General features: G+C 37.9%; 1 protein-coding gene across 1 annotated transcript in view; it reads right to left on the bottom strand.

Moving 5' to 3' along the window:
• Positions 1–12,500, bottom strand: part of LOC135196927 (ets DNA-binding protein pokkuri-like) — a 38,248-nt gene that overhangs the window by 13,830 nt on the left and 11,918 nt on the right. The window contains exon 3 of the mRNA XM_064223764.1: positions 1,604–1,808. Coding sequence (XP_064079834.1) covers positions 1,604–1,717 — 114 coding nt within the window. The 5' untranslated portion in view covers positions 1,718–1,808. The remainder of the gene's footprint in view (positions 1–1,603; positions 1,809–12,500) is intronic.

Here is a 12,500-nt window from a genome sequence, read left to right as displayed (position 1 = left end):
AAAAATTAAAGCCAGCAACAACTGTACAGCTACAACTGTTCAATGAAATTTGTAGATATCCTAATTTTATTATAGTGGAGGCACAGCTAGTTGTTAAGTCAAACTGTCCATTTTTCTGAGAAGAAAAACCTTGATTATTACAAACATAAGCTGGAAGAAAAAGCAAGTGTGTTCCTTTAGGAACAAACATCCTGTGGCACAAGAAGTTTAAAATGTCATGGCAATGATGTCATGAATTACGCGGCCTAGTTGTTAAGGACGTTCTCATTACTGGTGCAATGTCTATTTAGGTGTTGAGAATGGGGACTCGAATCTCTAACGTACAGGGGAGTGAATAAACTAACTGACAAAGAAATAATCAATGAAAGCAAAAAAAGTGCAAAAGCAAACCTAATGATTAAACAACAAAGAGAAATTGGATTATATTTCTTATTCAGACTTTGCTTTAAAATCAAAATAAAATAACCAATAGAAGTAAGAGAAGGATAACTTTGTTCTCTTCCAGATTACTCTAATTCAAGTTGTGAGTCTCTGTTTTTTCTAGAGGATCAAACGTTTGCATTTCAAGATTATGAAGTTTCTGACATTGTTGAATCATTTGACCCGCGACACCTTGATAATGTGTTATGCATTAGTCATCTGCAGTTCGGATACTGTTTTGACTATTCATAGAATTATGAACACCCACTTACATTCACAGAAACAAACATATATATATATATATATATATATATATATATATATATATATATATAATATATATATATATATATGTGTGTGTGTGTGTGTGTGTGTGTGTGTGTGTGTGTGTGTGTGTGTGTGTGTGAGTGAGTGGGTGTGTGCATGCTTTCGCGTAGATTTCTTCCAAATTGAAATTTAAAAAAATTATGAATAATAAAAAATATTATCCGGACCGCAGATAACTAATGCATAACGCTATATCGAAGTCCCTCCGATTACATGACTCAGTAACGACAAAGAAAACAGAAGATGGAGGTATTCGTGAGACCTCATAATCTTTACATAAAGAGGTTTACGATTAAGTAAAAGTGATACTTGGAAATTAGGATATAAACGAGAATAAAATTATTTTTTTCTTTTTATTCACTAATCTAGGTTGCTGTTACCATTTCTAGTGATCTGCAAAAGAAAACTATTGAGACGGTTTTCTCTGTCCGTGCGCACTGTCACTGTTTCTGTCCGCCCTCAGATCTTATAAACTACTGAGGCTGGAGCGTAGCATATTGCTGTGCTGATCACCCACCCTCCAATCATCAAACAGACCAAATTGCAGCCCTCTAGCCTCAGTCATTATTATTTCATTTAATGATAAAGTTAGCCATAATCTTGCTTCTGGCAACGATATAGGACAGGCCACCACGAAAGATAGATCGGCTTTTGGTGGCCTCGATTATACGCTGTAGCGGCTGTACAGAAAACTCGATTGTACCCAAGAAACTTCTACTCATTTGTATTACTTGTTTGTTAGTATACGTAGTATGCTTTATATACGTTCTATTGTTTCTTAAATGATAAGATGCCTGTATAACCCATTACAACATACAAGATTCAATTTTCGTGCGCAGATTCGCGCGTACTGTACCTGTAAAACCGAGCTGAAGAACTTGCTGGCGGCAGCCAGGACTATTCTGTGAGCGGGCAGAGTGAAGCCCTTGGTGGCGACGGTGACGTCAGCGGAGGCCGGGTCTTGTTCCATCCTGGCCACTTGCTGCACGAGATAGTTCGCGTGCCCTTCCCAGCAGACTCTGTACTCGTCCTCGTCGTTGGACGCAGGAGGGGTTGGCCACCTGCAGAAGGAAATTTCAAGTTGATGGGTAATCCATACTCATACTCATCCACGCATTCTACATAAATAGATAAGCAATCAGATAAATAAGTACACGTACATATGTATATATATCTTATATTTATATATACACACATTTATATATATATATATATATATATATATATATATATATATATATATATATATATGTGTGTGTGTGTGTGTGTGTAGTGTGTGTGTGTGTGTGTGTGCGTACGCGCACGAGCTCATTCATTCGATTTCTTTTTGTTTCATAAGCACGATTTAGTATGGCCAAATACTGAAAGATAGGTGCATCTAGTTTACTCAGTATTAAAAGTATCTTCGCTAACAAACAATAGTTAGCATCATAATCTCAGTATTATATCATATAATTATAAGAGTAAAATAATCTGAAAAAACTCCTCTTTTCAAAGAGGAATTTGAACCACAGAAAATAAAAGGGAAGTCTATCACCCTTACAAACTGCCTTATTGTTAAGTGAATATAAGACCTTCATGCTTTTGCCCTCATGTAAATATGAAGTCTTTTAGAAATCGATTAAGCTAATTATCTCAAGAGGGAATCATTAATATTCATTTATATATAAACTTCTAAAGAATTAAAATATACTTCTCGTTTACTTGCTTTTTGTTTTCGATTTTTGTTGTTAATTCATTATGTTTATTCGTAAATTTACTACAATTCTTACGACACATTTATTTGTCGTCACAATTACTGATCTGTGTTGCAAAAGCTTTCCCAAGAAATTAATAGTACTTATTTTTGTTCCAGTTCAGTCTTATTATACAACAAAGAGATATTAGAATGGAAATGTAGGTACCTGTGGTCTTCATTCATTAGGGAATGTTGACAGTGATTCATTTGGAGATTCCCTTTGAGTGTTTTGACCGAGTTTCTCTAGTTTTTATCTTAAAGAGGATTTATAAAAGACAAAAAGGAAAAAACGTTAATTTTCAACATTATACGGATTTTATTCTGTGCAGACCATCGCTGTGTTAATATGAAACGTTGCCTACACCTATAATCAACACATACAAACACGCGCGCGCTCAGAGAGAGAGAGAGAGAGAGAGAGAGAGAGATTTCAATTTGAGCACCATCCGTTCTGTGAATTAGGAATAGTTGTTGTCATTCGCGCTTGGCTTTTATCACTTGGACGAGTTTGGAAACATCCTGAATTTCTCCACGGCACAGGATAACAAGGTGTGATAGCGTCCCCGACTGCCCTACCTGTCTTCGCTGGCTACTCTAGTTACCCCGATAATTCCCCTGCTATGGTCCCCAGCATCCTCTGGCTCCGGTATCAGTCGACTCGGCTTAGTCCCCCTGCCGAAGACCCCCATAACCACCCCCCCCTGCCAGCCATTTCCCTTACCGCTATCGTGCACGCGTACATCTTTCTCTCTTCTAACAGGTCCCTCGTTCTTATCCATCCCAAAGCCGTAGTTCGATGCTGAATACCTATAACTGGTTCACTTAAGGTAGATTCTGGAGATCCCTATGCCTACGAGACGTTAGTTTGGCGGCCGCTGAGGTTGGCTGGGAGCTGCCTACCTATCCCGGTACCAGCCAATCAGCGGCCACCAAACAAACGTCTCGTAAGAATAAGGCTCATCCGAGAATCTACCTTAAGTGAATCAGTTATAGTCTTTTAGCCTCTCTCTCTCTCTCTCTCTCTCTCTCTCTTGCTTCCCAGTGCCAGCGATGGCAGGTTCAGCTGGCAACTGAAGAGACCAACGATCAACCCGAACCGGACGAGGAGTGAACGTTCGGCATTTGCGTATTTCCTAAAAAAAAAATCCACTACACCTCTGTTAACATAAGCAGTGATTTATGTCACTGATAGTTAGCTGTCACAGCAGCCGAAATTGAATATTACTTGGTAAAATGTATACCTTCATTTTATCAATTCTGTCTCATGTCCTTCATTATGCACTTAAATCTCTCTCTCTCTCTCTCTCTCTCTCTCTCTCTTCTCTCTCTCTCTCTCTCATTTTCGCTGTCTTGTAATGCATTCAAGGAATCACTGATACTGCACGAAATAATCATGCTGAACACTAGATATATGATAATTAGATTTAAACAAAACCATGGAAGTGAAATATAATGTCATGTTACCTCCTGTTCTCCGTATTGGCCTCGTCATATCCGCGGAATACTAGAACCGTTTTCTTTTCTTTTTCCGCCTAGAACAAGGAATTCTTTGTTTACCTACAGGAAACTCGTCCCTCTCCCCCATCGTTTTCAATTAGGAGAGAGAGAGAGAGAGAGAGAGAGAGAGAGAGAGAGAGAGAGAGAGAGAGAGAGAGAGCGCACAAAAACTATACATTGGTTATAATTTCATTTGACATTCGAAAAGGTTTGATAGATTATAGACCATTGTAGCTAAGCTTGTTGCTACTACTATTATTGTTGTTGTCATTTTAAAATCTTGTTCCTGGTTATTCGACTTCCCTCTATATTTCCTTCCTTCATAACTCACGCTAAAGAAAATGATAAAACTTTATGTGAGACTTAATATAATAATTTGTTTGGAGGTGTGGTGTTCAATAACAGATAGGGCCCTAATTACTGCTGCTACTACTACTACTACTATTAAGATTGTTCTTATTAATATCCTTATTAATCAATATGCTAAATGAAAAATAGGATTAATAACGTTAAATTGTGCCATGTCGCAGCATTTTCTATCCTGTCAGTGTTAAGCCCCGCCCATTGATCATGGAGAACCTGAGTCAGTTCTTTTTCAAATCATGATCTCTGCTGTGCGTCTGGTTTTCACGCCACTTCGAAGGAAGGGCAGGACCTGCCCACGAAACCATCCAAACAGCTATAAGTTCGGGCTCATCCGTTCCTATTTAATCTCGATACATTACGTGAACCTACACATAACTGGCGGATATGAACGAACAGATTCAGATAAAAAGAGCTAACCGCCGAAATGATTTACGAGAGAGAGAGAGAGAGAGAGAGAGAGAGAGAGAGAGAGAGAGAGAGAGAATACGGAATCAAAGATGAAACCTATGTTTTTGTTAAGTCAAGAAGGATCTATGCATATATATCTAATAAAATGGTAATCTTCTTGGGAAAAATAAGTAAATATATTGTTACACACTTAAATATATACTACATACTTACACGCAGAAACACACACACACACACATACACACACACACACATATATATATATATATATATATATATATATATATATATATATATATAATATATATATATATATATATATAATTATCGCCTCCAACGACGCGCGACGTAAAAGGTCCTGCTGAAAATCCGTAACTCATGTCTTGTTGGCCTTTATCGTCCATACATTTTTACTCTGCTCCAGCCTTCCTTTTCATATTTCTTTTCCGAGTAAGTCTGCGTCTCCCAGACCTAGAGGTGCCGACAGGAGTCCAGCTGACACTATCTCCCAGGGATTGTGCGAAGGACGTGTTCAGGCCATCTCCATCTCCCCTCCATCAGGACCTTATATGCGTGCAAATCTTTGGTGATTCCCCTTATGGTGTCATCTATCACCTTTTCAGGCCTCCTGACTTCAAATATTTTTCTCACATCTTTTTTCTAAAATACACATAATAATTCATATATCGTTTCGTTGCCATACCTAGACTCATGTCTGTATAGCAATGTAGATCGCACTTTAGTCTTGTTTCCAGATACAGGTTGAGCCTATATGGTTTCCATGTCCTTATTTAGTATTGAACTAAATTTCGACTCAAAAGAACCTGCACTGGTTATCAGTGCTCAACAGTTATGAAAAGATTCAGTGTTAATCATCCTTTTATTATCTAATGTTATTTCACCTCTTTGCGCATGTTCTTTCCTTTTATCGTCTGTTTTAAAAAAAAAAATTTTGAGTCCCGTTATTCCTAGATATATGATGTATTCTATTACGTAAAGTGAAATAACATTCCAAGGTGGTGCTCCAAAGTTTACTGCAAATTCATTTGACAAAACCCCATTAACTTTTCTTCTACTTAGTTCCCGAAAACGTTAAATTAGTCTTACATATTTAGGAGGATTGCCATAGTGACCAAAGATCTTCCAAAACATCAGTGTACAGACGCTGTCAAAGGCCTTTCCATTACTAACAAAAGCGATCAGAAGAGGTTTGCTAAATTTCCCTGCACTGCTATACGATATGTCTTCACAAATATTTTATTTGTGCAACTCCCCTATTTTCTAAAAGCAGCAGGTTCGTTTTTAAGTTTTGATCAAGTTCTTTCCCCAGCCTGAAAATAAGTCAAGTTAGTATGCGGGATGTCCTTTCAGTTTCAGCTAAACTAATCTCTGCAGTGACTGTCAGATCCCACGTCAATAACTATGAATTAGATCATACGCTCATGTAGGATATCTTCAGCTTCTGGGATATCGATCAAATGATCTCTCTCACATTTCCTATTGATGACCTCACAAAAATGTTCCTCCCAGCGTCGTCTTTCTTCCTCTTCTGATGTGATTATTAACCAATGCCTACTTTTGATAAGCACATTTTAAATTTTCTTTTCACCAACGGATTTTCTCCAAGAATTCTCTCTATCTTTATTCAACTTCATTATCTATAATTAAGTACGAATGGCGCTCTACCTTGTGGTCTTTATCTCCTCCCTGAAATTTGTTTACAAGTTCCTTTTTCATTAACAAAGGATCCTTGTTGGGTGCCATGATGTGGTAAGTAAAGTGGTTACTTATACGGCTAATTACTGTTTACTATTCAGCCAAAGTTCTGACTCCCACTTGCATACGGCATATACGTATGAATAGTAAACAGTAATTAGCTTGCTGGTCCTGTAATAAAAGAAATGAAGCATAATCTGGTGGGATAATACTTTGAAAAATATACCTAAAGATATTTTGGATCTTTCCTAGATGGTGACCCCCATGGGTTTCAACCAAGACAACAGAGAAACCCGGTATGTATCCACCTTTGCGGCGTGTTTAGCACAAGCCCGTTGGAGATGACTGTAAAAACATACACAAAAGACTGTGAATATCATAAAAAGAATGAACCCCAACAAACTATCAAGGAAAGATCCGATATTTTGCAAAATTAAATCAGATTACCAGTACCCTTAAGGATTCAGTCAAGATGGCACTCAAAACTAAAATGGACTCTAGAATGCCGGACACAGGAGTAAGGCGCCTGTTCCTCTGACCTTAAAAGGGGCTGTAGTGGGGGGGGGGGGGGGAGAAAAAAAAAAAAAGGAAGAGGCCAGCGTCATGGGCGTCACTGTCATTGTCGCCTCCGAGCTCTCTTCCTCTAGGTAAAGTGACTCATAAACTTCAGCGTCTTTCTCCTGTTGCAACATCAGTTCAGACGTCCACGGTTACGAAATGAATTCGCGTCGACAACATCTGGCAAAGGCGGCTGATCGGCTTGATCACCTGGGCGAAGCCTGACCATTTTTCCCTGCCTTTAACTTTTTTTCTACTCCCCTTAGTCTTTTAGGATATGTCTTAGATATTGACCCCCAAGGGTTTTCGAGGTCGTTATTTAAGACTAACATTTCTTGAGGTCATTATCTTTATGATATTTAATCTTTTGTTTGGGTTTTTACGGTCATCTTCAGCGGGCTTCTACTGAACAAGTAGCAAAGGTGGATACATACCGGGTTAAAACCCTTGGGGATTACTATCTAGGAAAGATTCGTCTTTTGTAACCTAGCTGTCCAACTTTAACAACAATAATCTTAACGTCAAATCATAAATTTCTTGAAAAAATATATATTATTTCACTTGATTCTTAGTCCCATGCCCTTACTCAAAGGACGTCAGATTTCTTTTGATAATAACAGCTGTGCTTTTCCTCAACGCAAGCGGACCGAACAGCGAGTCCGTGAGACTTGAGATTGACGGGAAGTAAGTTATCTGACATTTTTTTTTTCTGATTCTGTTGTTCCACACTTCAGTGTCGACTTCGAAGATGCCGCTATCACTGCCTTACGCTTTTAATCAAAATGTCTTGCAGGATATTAATCCTTTCATTTCGTTGATTTTTTTTTTTCAGGGCAAGTTCAGGTAAAGCGTCAGACCATTCACCATAGCCTTCACTAAATGAAACCCAGAGACATTTGGTAACGGATGATGCCGTTCCTTCATTCTCAGAAACCAAATAATTTACTGGTCTCTTTCGGCTTTTTATCTCTCTTTCTCTCTCTCTCTCTCTGCTAAGACCTCGAAAGGGCACGACTAAGAACTGCGCATATCTGGACAAAGAGGAAATGAGGAAAAGGACGCTGGCTGCACTGAGGAAGGTTGCCAACTGGGACTTTCGATAGTGGTTTGTGACTCATGCTTACGAATAGTCTCATTCTGCGAAGAATCGTAACTAAAACATATGAAGATGGTCGAACATTTTATAGATTTCATTTTGTTTGCATGTATATTAAGAATTTCAGATGTTTAAAACTAGTACTAGTGCCAGCGCGGCATTGGTTATCTGCCCACGCAAGTCACGCAAGTATATATGTACTATATATATATATATATATATATATATATATATATATATATATATATATATATATATATATATATATATATAATTTCATAAGTTTGTTGCTTTTTTATGTAAGTTGCCGTCAGCCTCTGGTATTGTTGACGGTCAATGACCCACTGACATAAAGAAGTTATTAAAAGATCATTGTGTGGCGTTTTTGGCGAATGTACTACATCCGAACTGACGAACGCATTGTTACTTCGTATCCCACAAAGTAACTGAAACCCAGTTCTTGGGCCGAGGGGTTCTCATTATCTACATTTAAGGAAATGCCTTTCTGAGTGTGTGTGAAAGTGAGGGCTGCGGTTAATTGCGAATAACGATGACGTAGTTGTCCTGCTTCCTGACTAGAATACAGTGACGGCGAACTTGCGAAGACGCAGATAACTAAAAGAACAAGAAGGCGTTCGATGCAGCGTTCTTTTCGTTTCAGATGCTTTGCCAGAGCCCCCAGCACGAGTTCGCAGCAAAGCAAATAGAAAGAAGAGTGATTAGTAGAATTCATGGGTGCCTTCTCTAAATGAAGCTGACTAATCATTCATAGAGTAAATTTTGCATTGATATGACGCCATAGTACGAACTTGCTGCCCCTAAAAAAATATGAGAGAACTGCTGTTTAGTTTTCTGTAGAAGAAAACTATTGAGATAACTATTTATTTGTCCGCCAGCACTTTTTCTGTGTTCCCTCAGATCTTAAAAACTACTGAGGCTAGAGGAGTTGCCGATTGGTATGATGATCGTCCGCCCTCAAATCATTAAAACATACCACATTGCATCCATCAAGCCTCAGTAGTTTTTATTTTACCTAAAGTTAAATTTAGCCATGATCATGCGTCTTGCACCGCTATAGATACCAGCAACACAGGCCACCACCGGGCCGTGGCTGAGAGAACTCGATAGCGCAGAAGAAACTTACGGCGGTTTTTTTTAATCGCACCCGTCTATGGCCAGTTCTCGAAACCTTACTTTAACGAAAACCATCAGGATGTCAACTCATCGTTCTTAGCCGTCATGTTTCCTACTGTTCAGACGGACAGAGCTTGAGAAAGAGGAAACCCCCATGGAAGAATAATTAGAGTTTTGTTTATTATTAGAAGTGAAGTAAACAGGACACTTTTCGCTTGGAATAGCAAAGCACCAACCTAGCAGAAGGAGATAAAGAAAAAATGCAATTGGTGAGAGAAAGCATTGATTCTTCAATTCAGAATTTTTTCATACTTACGACAACAGTATTTAAATGACAAAAAATAAATAAATAAAAGTTTATCTTTGTTGAATGGGCAACGCCCTAGATTCTATACGAGTCTGTTTTTGTAAGTCAGATGGTCTGAAACGGAAGAGAGAGAGAGAGAGAGAGAGAGAGAGAGAGAGAGAGAGAGAGAGAGAGAGAGAGAGAGAGAGAGAGAAATTAGTCTCAGAATGATATACAGGAGGTAGGAGAATGTCCATACCAAGAAAAAACAGTCGCGACGTTAGTTTTAGTATTTAAGGGAAGTTAAGACATATCTGCCCAGAGATGTTTCACAGTCTTTGTCCTTTGTTCTCTCTCTCTCTCTCTCTCTTCTCTCTCTCTCTCTCATATTTTGCCAAGGTTTTCCTTTGATGTCCCGGCTAACTTGTAACGATAATATGAGACGGAAAAATGGCAAATCATAATATTGATTATGATGGTGCTGGCAAAATGAAATAACAATAATGATAGCATTATTATTATTATTATTATATTATTATTATTATTATTATTATTATTCAACATGAGCTTACATTCAAATAGAGCCAGCCAAAACACCAGCGCCCGTGTTAAGAAAGTTTTCAGAAGATAGGATGCCCGTCATCCGAAGAAAAAAAAATAAAGAGAGGAGAGTGACACAAAGAGAAAGGAGTAACATAAAAAGAAAGGCCAAAGTCAACAGAACATTAATATATGCAAACAATAAGTATAGGGAAAAAGACACTGACATTTACATACAAAATTTGCGTTATTAAGAGACAGGATTCTGATGTTCAGTGTATTTACATTCGCCTACTGTTTTGTCGAACGTTCTCTCCCGTACGTTCGTCCTGCCATGTCTATTCTCTGGGCCAAAGTATACTTTGGTCTAGGCCATGCCTACGCAGGCACTCGACAAACAGGCCGCAGAAAATGCATACTACATACGTATTCCTACTCTTGTCTTATCTTTCATATCCGTCTTGGAATTCCCTCCTAATCTCTCCTTAACCTTACACCTATCTGGAAAGGTCATCTGTTCGGGTGAAGGAAAAATACACGTTGTAATTCTGCGCTTTGTACTACTAGTATATCCAAGGACCTTGGGTATATCTTACGCGCAAAATAGTTTCGTTCATGCTTGAATTTGAATATTTCTATGTGCGTTTATGTAGAAAGTTGCACATAAATAGAACAAAAAACCATCCATACATACTGTATCTATGTTGTGTAATATACATAAATACACACACACACACACACACACACACACACACACATATATATATATATATATATATATATATATATATATATATATATATATATATAGATATTATTATTATGTATGTATGTGTATAACTGAATCACGAAAGTTAGGAACGTGATAAATCCATAAATAAAGATATATACCACGAAGGAAAAATAAACGAAGGAGGATCTGCGAGACCTCCTTTCGACGTTAAACGTCCTTTACTGCTCAGTAAAGGACGTTTAACGTCGAAAGGTCTGGCAGATCCTCCTTCGTTTATTTTTCCTTCGTGGCATATATCTTGCTTAATCTCTAGGCAGGGTTGCTCTTTTTCATGAGCTTCTCGAGCTGGTTTTAGCACGTACGTCCCATTTCATAATTGGTTTTGGCATATATTTAACACAGGAATACCGTTCCTAACTCCATCTGGGCGTAGAAACCGGCACTGAGTTGGGCTTTGTATATAGGCCTACGTATACAATATATACTTACACACACTGCACATGCGCACACACAGACACACTAAGCACTACACACACACGACACACACAACACACATACTATATAACATAATCAATTATTGTAAAATGTTCTTTTTGAATTCAGTCTTGCATATTATTGAGTGGTTTCTGATATTGGAAAATTCTGGTTGTTTTATCCTTTGACCAGTACGGAAGCTAAAGTCCAAATGGCTACAATATGATCCTTCAGCAACCTCCGAGTCGATCCAACGTAAGAGCCCGGACATCCAGGGCATGTGAATTTATAAATAACGTTGGATCTCAAATATATATATATAGATATATATATATATATATATATATATATATATATATATATATATATATATATATATATATATATACATACTATATAGATTATATTATATAGATTCAAAACTTGCCAGCGATAATCTACTGCTAGCTGATATCCAGTCAGTCAGTGCCTTTTCTACATTTGGTGTTAGGGCAGTGCTTACTCCTCTAATAATTCATTCTGATCTTCAATAATATACATATTATCTATCACCTTCCAGTCTCCCTTTGCCCTCATTCCTCTGCTTCGTGATTCGTAAACAGTTGAGGCATCCAGTCAGTCTCTCTGGATGGCTTTTCCAATCTGTCCTATTTGCCAGTTTGATTCATGTTCTGCCGTTTCTATTTCATATTCAGAATATATCCATTGTATTTATATACGCGGAGATTTTGTTCTAAGGGGTCCACAATATAAAAAATGTTAAAAGTTCCAGTATGATTTATAAAAACTTTACAAAAGATTTCGAACCCTTCTCTGGGTTCATCTTCAGTCCAAATGACTCGGACTGAAGATGAACCCATAGAAGGGTTCGAAAGCTTTTATAAAGTGTTTATAGATTATACTGGATCTTTTAACATTTCTATTATTGTGGACCCTTTAGAACATTGTATAAACTCTCGTGATAGAGAGTTATTCCCAACAAAATTACAAGGAGATTCTTAGCACACACTTATGTCTGGGACTGGGAACTATTTCTAAATGGTGTCTATCCGTTTACGATGTAGAATCCATGGAAAATTCATTGACCAAATGCACTTAAGTCTAGCCACTTGTATGTAACGCACAGTTCTTAACTGGCTAAGCCTAATGACCCTTGCCATTGTTCACTGATTTCTCTAACCAAGGCCTTCCACTAGACGTCCGGAGT

This window comes from Macrobrachium nipponense, chromosome 18 (genome assembly GCF_015104395.2).
Source record: "Macrobrachium nipponense isolate FS-2020 chromosome 18, ASM1510439v2, whole genome shotgun sequence".
In the NCBI taxonomy this organism is placed as follows: Eukaryota; Metazoa; Arthropoda; class Malacostraca; order Decapoda; family Palaemonidae; genus Macrobrachium; species Macrobrachium nipponense.
This window is presented reverse-complemented; position numbering and strand designations above follow the sequence as displayed.